The sequence below is a fragment of the Electrophorus electricus genome, chromosome 18 (assembly GCF_013358815.1).
Source record: "Electrophorus electricus isolate fEleEle1 chromosome 18, fEleEle1.pri, whole genome shotgun sequence".
Taxonomy (NCBI): Eukaryota; Metazoa; Chordata; class Actinopteri; order Gymnotiformes; family Gymnotidae; genus Electrophorus; species Electrophorus electricus.
Window position 1 is genome coordinate 13,496,659 of NC_049552.1, and position 10,000 is coordinate 13,506,658.

At 47.9% G+C, this 10,000-nt stretch overlaps 1 protein-coding gene across 1 annotated transcript in view; it reads right to left on the minus strand.

The window, feature by feature from the left end:
* The window catches only part of LOC113590262, a 97,782-nt gene that overhangs the window by 2,993 nt on the left and 84,789 nt on the right, over positions 1–10,000 (minus strand). Inside the window, exons 7-11 of the mRNA XM_035536480.1 lie at positions 7,175–7,431; positions 6,105–6,241; positions 4,288–4,409; positions 3,038–3,155; positions 2,229–2,537 (exon numbers count right to left, since the gene is read on the minus strand). Coding sequence (XP_035392373.1) covers positions 2,229–2,537; positions 3,038–3,155; positions 4,288–4,409; positions 6,105–6,241; positions 7,175–7,431 — 943 coding nt within the window. The remainder of the gene's footprint in view (positions 1–2,228; positions 2,538–3,037; positions 3,156–4,287; positions 4,410–6,104; positions 6,242–7,174; positions 7,432–10,000) is intronic.

Below are 10,000 nucleotides of genomic sequence, written 5' to 3' on the forward strand. Positions count from 1 at the left end.
TCAGACTCATTAGACTCGTAGGGACTCAGAAGGTACATTAGACTTGGTAGAGACTCAGTAGGTACGTTACATTCAGTACTGACTCAGTAGCTGCTTTAGACTCAGTAGAGACTCAGTAGGTATGTTACATTCAGTAGAGACTCAGTAGCTGCATTAGACTCAGTAGACACTCAGTAGGTACGTTACATTCAGTAGAGACTCAGTAGCTGCATTAGACTCAGTAGAGACTCAGTAGGTACGTTAGACTCAGTAGAGACTCAGTAGCTGTATTAAACTCGGTAGAGACTCAGTAGGTACGTTACATTCAGTAGAGACTCAATAGGTACATTAGACTCAGTAGGGACTCAGTAGGTACATTATCATACAGACAAATGATAAGTAAATAGAAGCCTGGTTTTTTAAAGCCACATAGATCGTCTTACCCAAAAGTGTGGCCACACATGCCAAAATGGCCAGCAAGGTGGTAGAGACTCGGTAGAGACTCAGTAGGTACGTTACATTCAGTAGAGACTCAGTAGCTGTATTAGACTCGGTAGAGACTCGGTAGAGACTCAGTAGGTACGTTACATTCAGTAGAGACTCAATAGGTACATTAGACTCAGTAGGGACTCAGTAGGTACGTTACATTCAGTAGAGACTCAGTAGCTGTATTAGACTCGGTAGAGACTCAGTAGGTATGTTACATTCAGTACTGACTCAGTAGCTGCTTTAGACTCAGTAGAGACTCAGTAGGTATGTTACATTCAGTAGAGACTCAGTAGCAGCATTAGACTCAGTAGACACTCAGTAGGTACGTTACATTCAGTAGAGACTCAGTAGCTGTATTAGACTCAGTAGGGACTCAGTAGGTACATTACATTCAGTAGAGACTCAGTAGCTGTATTAGACTCAGTAGGGACTCAGTAGGTGCATTACATTCAGTAGAGACTCAGTAGCTGTATTAGACTCAGTAGGGACTCAGTAGGTACGTTACATTCAGTAGAGACTCAGTAGCTGTATTAGACTCGGTAGAGACTCAGTAGGTACGTTACATTCAGTAGAGACTCAGTAGCTGTATTAAACTCGGTAGAGACTCAGTAGGTACGTTACATTCAGTAGAGACTCAGTAGCTGTATTAGACTCAGTAGGGACTCAGTAGGTACGTTACATTCAGTAGAGACTCAGTAGCTGTATTAAACTCGGTAGAGACTCAGTAGGTACGTTACATTCAGTAGAGACTCAATAGGTACATTAGACTCAGTGGGGACTCAGTAGGTACATTATCATACAGACAAATGATAAGTAAATAGAAGCCTGGTTTTTTAAAGCCACATAGATCGTCTTACCCAAAAGTGTGGCCACACATGCCAAAATGGCCAGCAAGGCGGTAGAGACTCGGTAGAGACTCAGTAGGTACGTTACATTCAGTAGAGACTCAGTAGCTGTATTAGACTCGGTAGAGACTCGGTAGAGACTCAGTAGGTACGTTACATTCAGTAGAGACTCAATAGGTACATTAGACTCAGTAGGGACTCAGTAGGTACGTTACATTCAGTAGAGACTCAGTAGCTGTATTAGACTCGGTAGAGACTCAGTAGGTATGTTACATTCAGTACTGACTCAGTAGCTGCTTTAGACTCAGTAGAGACTCAGTAGGTATGTTACATTCAGTAGAGACTCAGTAGCAGCATTAGACTCAGTAGACACTCAGTAGGTACGTTACATTCAGTAGAGACTCAGTAGCTGTATTAGACTCAGTAGGGACTCAGTAGGTACATTACATTCAGTAGAGACTCAGTAGCTGTATTAGACTCAGTAGGGACTCAGTAGGTGCATTACATTCAGTAGAGACTCAGTAGCTGTATTAGACTCAGTAGGGACTCAGTAGGTACGTTACATTCAGTAGAGACTCAGTAGCTGTATTAGACTCGGTAGAGACTCAGTAGGTACGTTACATTCAGTAGAGACTCAGTAGCTGTATTAAACTCGGTAGAGACTCAGTAGGTACGTTACATTCAGTAGAGACTCAGTAGCTGTATTAGACTCAGTAGGGACTCAGTAGGTACGTTACATTCAGTAGAGACTCAGTAGCTGTATTAAACTCGGTAGAGACTCAGTAGGTACGTTACATTCAGTAGAGACTCAATAGGTACATTAGACTCAGTGGGGACTCAGTAGGTACATTATCATACAGACAAATGATAAGTAAATAGAAGCCTGGTTTTTTAAAGCCACATAGATCGTCTTACCCAAAAGTGTGGCCACACATGCCAAAATGGCCAGCAGGGCGGCGGTGCTGAGTCCCGGTGAAGGTAGCGAGGAGTGCTGAGGCAGGCAGACCGTTTCCTTGTCCCACTCGGCCTCGCCTTGCTTGCCCTTCTCGCCGGCGCGCGCACCCCCTCTGAGGCACGGACACACGGACACGGTGACTGTCCCTGTGCTGGTCAGTCCCGAGGAGCCATCTCGCAGGACCAGCGGGACATGCAGGGTCAAGGAGGAGAAGGAGGACCGGGACAGTGCTTGCAACGGTGACACCAGAACCAGGCTCGCGGTGGGCCCTGGATGAGCACAGTCGGGCGGACAGAAGAATGGAGAGGAAATGGAGAGAGAGGCGGGTAGAAAAGGGGGCTTTGAGATCAAATGGAGCACGATAGAAGTTTAATTCAATTGGAATCAATCGAGTGCGGTTTAATTCCATTGCTGCTGGTGCGACATTTGTACAGACCAGTGAGCCTGAATGAGACGGGGAGCGCCAGGGCGCATTCTCTCCGAGCACGGCAAGAAGACGGATGTGGCGCGGAGGGGCGAGGACAGACAATAGGGGCAGAACACAAAAGAGACCGGCACAGCAGAGAGAAAGAGAGAGAGAGAGAGAGAGAGAGAGAGAGAGAGAGAGAGGGGGGATGATGGAGGAGGAGGAGTGGGGACACACACGGGCAGTGTGGGACAGATAAAGGGAAAGAAAGCAAAAGAAACAGAGAAAATCGGAAAAGAGACAAAGCCGGAATGACAAAACTGGTGAGAGAGATCGAAAGAGAGCACGCGAGGGAGAGCATACCTCCACTCTCTCTGATGCTGAAGTTGCGAGCAGCGCTGGATTCCGGCGGGATGTTAAAATGGACGGTGCTGTCATTTCCACCCTCGTCTCTATCAATTGCTCTCAACACCTGCACTATCTGGGAGAAGATAGAAGGGAGAATAAAAACAGGAAGAGCCAGAAGTGGGAGAGGAGGAAGTAAACAAAAAGTAGAAAGCCGAACGAACGCTGCAGAGGAGGGGAATCCACACTTTAAAGTCCGACAGACAATAACGAGCATGGACCCCAGTAGTGAGCCTTGTGGAACGCCTACAAAACGGATATACGTTTAACATGTGCTGGAAAATTCCAGCTTTATCCCAGGAGACTCAGGCTAGAAATAATCGCATATTTCAGGTTTGCATCCTCAGACCTCAGGGACACACTTAAAAGAAAACAGAGTTGTAAAGTGTACCAGAAGTGAGTGTTTACAGTACAACTATGGAACACATCCTTTGGCCGATTCTGTAATGCCTGGACATTAAGGCACTATCAAGTCATATTAGTGGCTCACCACGCCAACTTGGGGGCCATGAAGTGCCCCTTTTGAGTCGGATCCCTGCTGCTTACAGATACAGAAGCGGCATGAGAACTGAGCGCAGTGCCTCCGGTTAGACGCTGAGCCGACTGCGCAAAGGAGACGTGCAGAGACGACTGAGCAGATGGACACAGAGACCCAATTAAAAACTAAAGAAATAACATGAATAAGGCTGCAAACCTCTGACAAACACTGGTGCAGACTCTGAAATGAGTCCATGGGGGAGATTGCAAACATCACAAGATGAATAGGTGTGCAGTAAAAGCGTCGTGCTGTAGACTCTACGCTTGAAAGCATAGAAATGTCGGAGTTTAGTATTCTGTAATTGATCTAGTATAGGGAAGGGATACAACCCAAGACTATTGTCACTAATAATAATAATAATTAATAATAATAATATTTCACTAGACCTCTACCTCTCTCTCTCTCTCTCTCAAATTATAATAATTCTTAATAATCAATAAAAATAAATGATAATAACAACAATATTTATTATTATTATTATTATGAATAATAATAATAAATATTGATTATTATCAATAACTAATAGTAATACATGTTAATATTACTTTAATAATAATAGTAATTATTATTATTATTATTAAATTTATATGTGTCAGTGTATGTCAGATGCAACCCAGTTTTTACCTCAGCGTAGTACTTTATGCACAGAAGCAGACAGCTATCGGCTCACCTGCCCAGTGGAGGCGGAGTCACACATGGCCGTACTGTACTGTCGGTCCAGTTCTGGAGCATTATCGTTCAGGTCCAGTGTCTCTATGGCAACCACCACCCTGGACACCTGAGTGGGGTTATCTGAGATGAAAGAAAGCAAAAGTGGGTGTCCGACAGAGCTTTTCCACGGTCCACGACACACGATGCTGGCGCAGACAGAGAGATGCGCACGCACGAGAGCACGCACATGTGCATAGCAGGACTGTGTCCTCTAAACGTGCTTTCTAGTTAGCCATCTAGGTGGATATGATCTTCTTTTCAGTGTAAATTACAGGCTTTTAAAGTTCACACACACACACGGACACACACGGACACACACACATACACACACACACACACACATCCCTCCTAGGTCTTTTTACAAATTCAGACTTCAGTAGCACTTCAATCACTCATCCCATTTGAGACTAATGGCGTGCCACAGTAAATAAATAGCTTTTACTAGGTCGCACTGGTATAGTAAGAGCCCGTCGTCCAGGGGAAATGGATTTAATGGATCGGTCCTGAGCCTGAGCGAGAACGTCCACGATCACTCTCATTCATTACCATTCAGTCCCACACACTTGGCTTGGGCTGTATTCACACACATGCTTCTGGACGACGTTCACAGGTGTGCACACACGCACTGCAAATTCCTGTTGTGGGGATTAAGGGCTCGCTGAATCTCACTGCTGGATATAAGCAACTACTTTACCTCACTGCTGGATACGAGCTCCTTCTGCACCTCACTGCTGGATACGAGCACCTTCTCCACCTCATTGCTGGATACGAGCACCTTCTCCACCTCACTGCTGGATACGAGCTCCTTCTCCATCTCACTGCTGGACACGAGCTCCTTCTCCACCTCACTACTGGACACGAGCTCCTTCTCCACCTCACTGCTGGACACGAGCTCCTTCTCCACCTCACTGCTGGACACGAGCTCCTTCTCCACCTCACTGCTGGACACGAGCTCCTTCTCCACCTCACTACTGGACACGAGCTCCTTCTCCACCTCACTGCTGGACACGAGCTCCTTCTCCACCTCACTGCTGGACACGAGCTCCTTCTCCACCTCACTGCTGGACACGAGCTCCTTCTCCACCTCACTGCTGGACACGAGCTCCTTCTCCACCTCACTGCTGGACACGAGCTCCTTCTCCACCTCACTGCTGGACACGAGCTCCTTCTCCACCTCACTACTGGACACGAGCTCCTTCTCCACCTCACTGCTGGACACGAGCTCCTTCTCCACCTCACTGCTGGACACGAGCTCCTTCTGCACCTCACTACTGGACACGAGCTCCTTCTCCACCTCACTGCTGGACACGAGCTCCTTCTCCACCTCACTGCTGGACACGAGCTCCCTCTCCGGCAGCTATCAGGCTTCAGACAGTACCCGCCCACTCCCATCATCCCATGGTGGAAGCACAAAGAGTAGTGACTCTCAGGTCACAGTAATAGGGACTTCTGAGGCCCCGTGACCAAGAACCCGGTGCAACGGTTAACTCTAGTGGTTAAGGTTCTTGTCTAATAATCAGATGGTTGCCAGTTCTAAACCCCACCACCACCAAGTGAACAGTTAACTGTACATCCCAGGTTCCTTTAACAGAAAATGAATGTCACACGGTCTTGCACAGAACATCATAATCTCATAGAGGCAGAAGAATAGGTGTGAGCATGGAAATTTGCTGTAAGATGCATGAACTTTGCCAATATATGGTGAACCTCCTGGTACTCTAAGCCTTGCTCACTGTGGACCAACAGCTTGTGTGTGTGTGAGATTGTTTTGGTTACCTCTCTGTGTGGCAATGATGGTAACGTTGTGCCACTGCTCATCTTCGCGGTCCAGCTCCGTCGCCGTGGTGATGAGCCCGGCGTCCGGCGTGATGCGGAACAAAGCCTCCGGATCAGACTGAGGATCGATAGAGTACCTGAGATATGGGAGATGAGGTAGGATGGGGAGGTTCAATACACGTAAACATGAGTCATCCTGGATTCTCCTGAACCTCAAACCAGACAGAAGTCCCATTTCTGCTCCGCTCGGAGGACACCCACCGAGCAAAGCTACGGACCTGCTAAAGCTATAGTGCTGGAACCGGGCCCTGGCAGGAAGTCTGGCCAAAACTACACTGCGATTTTCTGAAGAAGATCCGTGTCTCAGGAAAGGACAGGCCAACGAAGAGGAAGGGAAGGAGGGAGAGTGTGAGGGAGAAGGAATAAAGAAATGGGAAAGGGAAGGAGGGAGAGTGTGAGGGAGAAGGAATAAAGAAATGGGAAAGGGAAGGAGGGAGAGTGTGAGGGAGAAGGAATAAAGAAATGGGAAAGGGAAGGAGGGAGAGTGTGAGGGAGAAGGAATAAAGAAATGGGAAAGGGAAGGAGGGAGAGTGTGAGGGAGAAGGAATAAAGAAATGGGAAAGGGAAGGAGGGAGAGTGTGAGGGAGAAGGAATAAAGAAATGGGAAAGGGAAGGAGGGAGAGTGTGAGGGAGAAGGAATAAAGAAATGGGAAAGGGAAGGAGGGAGAGTGTGAGGGAGAAGGAATAAAGAAATGGGAAAGGGAAGGAGGGAGAGTGTGAGGGAGAAGGAATAAAGAAATGGGAAAGGGAAGGAGGGAGAGTGTGAGGGAGAAGGAATAAAGAAATGGGAAAGGGAAGGAGGGCAGATGAGGTTGAAGGGGGCAGGAAGGAAAGTAAACACATGAGAGGAGAAGGCCCTCTTGAATCTGAGGGGATGAATCTTCAGCAGATGGTTGCACACGGCGGCAGATACTGGCAGAGTGCTGGGCCTTCTAAACCTAAACGAATCCCTCCACGCCGTCCAGCCCCACCCTTCCGTGGACCCACCCCCCACCCCTGACCCCGCCCACCTGATGTTGCCGCTGAGCCCCGTGTCCGGGTCCACGGCGCTGACGCGGCCCACCGTGCACGCCGGTGGGCAATTCTCCGACACGTCCATGCGGTAGCGTGCGCGCGAGAAGCGGGGCGGCTCGTCGGCGTCCAGCACGGCCACCCGCACGCCGGCGCGGTCCTTAAAGGGGCCGCGACGCAGGAAGCGAGGGTCCACGGCGGGATTCAGCACCTCTACGGAAAAGGAGTAGGAGCTCCTGCTCTCGTAGTCCACAGCCTGAGGGAGGAGAGCACACATCCTTCTCTCCAGTATAAACAGAAATAACTTCAAATGTCATATTCAGAAATGCACAGTAATTGTAGTAAGAATTTGCTCTGAAATGCATTTTACGCTAAGCCTAAATTATACCTTAGAGGATTAGTGTAACTCTTAAATTTTCTATAATTTTAACCTATATGATATTTTTGTCATAAGCAGGTGCACCTTATTTCAACTATCAAAACTACCATGTGATCGTTCATGAAAACTCAAAATGGTTTTAATTAGACTCAAGTCATACAGCAGACCTGCTTCTTTAAAATGCAGTGGGGTCAAAGTTAAAAGCCATAAATAACTAATTAAAGTGGGAACTGAATTACTGCTCCTCTAACACCCCCCCAAACCCCAAACGACGCAGGCCTCGGGTCTCTCAACACAGCGGGGCCGAACCTAACCCTCGCCCTCCGCATGGCCACGACGAGAGGGTCGCCCCGGTTCCGACGCACTCGACGCACTAATGAAGGCATCAGACGTGCAAAACACTGATCAAAGCGCAACTTTGTACGCAACCGAGGCTCCGAGGCCCCTTTGTTAATATAACCGCAGACCGCAAACACGCTCGCTGCCAGACTTATACCCTGTACGCGTTGTCATTAGTGCCCTAATAGCGGGTAATGAGTCTTACATGCAAGGCATCCTATGTTGAAAGCCTGCAAACTGATTTAATGATTCTGCCCAGTAACAACGTGCACTGTCTCTTAAATAATCAGCCTTTTAAGTCCACTGTGAGCTTTTCTCCAAGCCGAGAACGTCGCCCATATTCGAGCAGTAATTGTTTTGTGCTTCCATGGCCATAATTGGCAGAAGGTAGAGGCACTAATGGAGCTAGCAGAGAGAGAGTCAGACCACATCCCGACGCAGAGGAGCGCAAGTGAGTGTGCGATCTGGAGTCTGTGTGTATACATGCGTGCATGTTTTTGCATGCGTGCGTATGTGTGTGTGTGTACATTTGTGTGCACGCATGCGAATTGTGTGGCTTGCGTGTGCATGTGGTGAGCACATTTTTTTTTTGTGCATGCGTGCATTTTATGGCTTATGTGTTTGTGCATATGGAAACTTGTGTTTGTATGTGTGTATTTGCATGTGCGTGCGCATGTGCAGTGTGTGCGCATATGTTCGCACGCACGTGTGTGCACGCAGATGTGCTTGCGCGTGTGTGTGTGTGCACGTGCATACATCCACTTGCACGTGTGCGTGTGTTAAACAGGGGCAGAGGCCAGGCAGTAGGCTCCGAGCTCTGAAAGGTTTCTCATCCTCTCATAGAACCGAGCCATGTGGGTCAGAGCCACTGGCTCTATTCACCAAACTACTACTGCCAGTCCACAGCTGCTACTGTAGCACACACACACACACACACACACACACACACACACCCCCACGCACAGACACTACGTGCACGCAGTCAAACATACACGCACGAGTGCACAAAACCGCACACACACACTCACACACACACACACACACACACACACACACACACACGTATGCATGCACACATTCGAACACACACACACCAGCACAGTGTGACAGAGGAACAAAGTAAAAATGTATTGAATTAAACTGGGCTGATTGGAGTCAAATGGGGCATCATAAACACACACACACACACACACACACGAACGCACACTTATGTATTTGGAAACCCTTGGCTTGCAAAAAAAAAAAAATCCATACTCCACGCAAGAGAGAAATTCAATGATTAAAAATGACAGCAGAGGAGAAGGGCAGTTGAAGGGCATTGTTACTAAAACACAGGCTTTAGAGCCTGAGCAGTCCAGGAGTCCAGGAGCAGAAAAAGCAGAAAAGGGAGAGAGGAAGAGAGAGAGAGAGAGAGCATAAACGAAAAGCAGAAAAGGCATCTAACAGGATCCCATTAGTAGCAGAGAGAGACAATCTGTCTGGGGAGGAGAGATGTCACTTACACTGTGAGCACACACTCATCACCTCCTCCCTCCTTCTCTCGTGCACTCCATCACTCCCTCCCTCCCTCCCTGGCTTCCTCCTCTAACTCTCCTCCTCCTCCTCCTCTCGTAGTGTGGATAGGACCAGCGCGGATGCCCAGAGCACACACTCATCACTCTCGCGCAGGTGTTTATAGGCTGTGCTTTCCTCTCTCTCTCTCTCTCTCTCAGAGTAACTCACCCTGCCCTACATTATAATTCTAATTCTTCTTCTGAATGACTCTCTGGTGGTATTCCAATTCAGTAAGATTAATTAAGCATTGCGTATAGCTCAACATTCATCCATAATGCATTACTATACATCTCCTTACACAAACCCCGTTAGGTGAAGTTCCTGAACAGCTCCAGTTGGACATTTGGGGGCCGGGGAAGGAGGGCATATAGACAGGGAAAACATCTTTACGCAAGCGCACGCGAGTGTATGCACAGACATTCATAGAACATTCGGCTCTTTGTGTGCTTAAACTGGGTGTGTGTTTGAGACTGCCATAGAGGGCTATGCTCAGAAATGTGCCCGATTACCAATTAGTGCATCGTTGTCAGAATACACACCTGTATGTATGTGT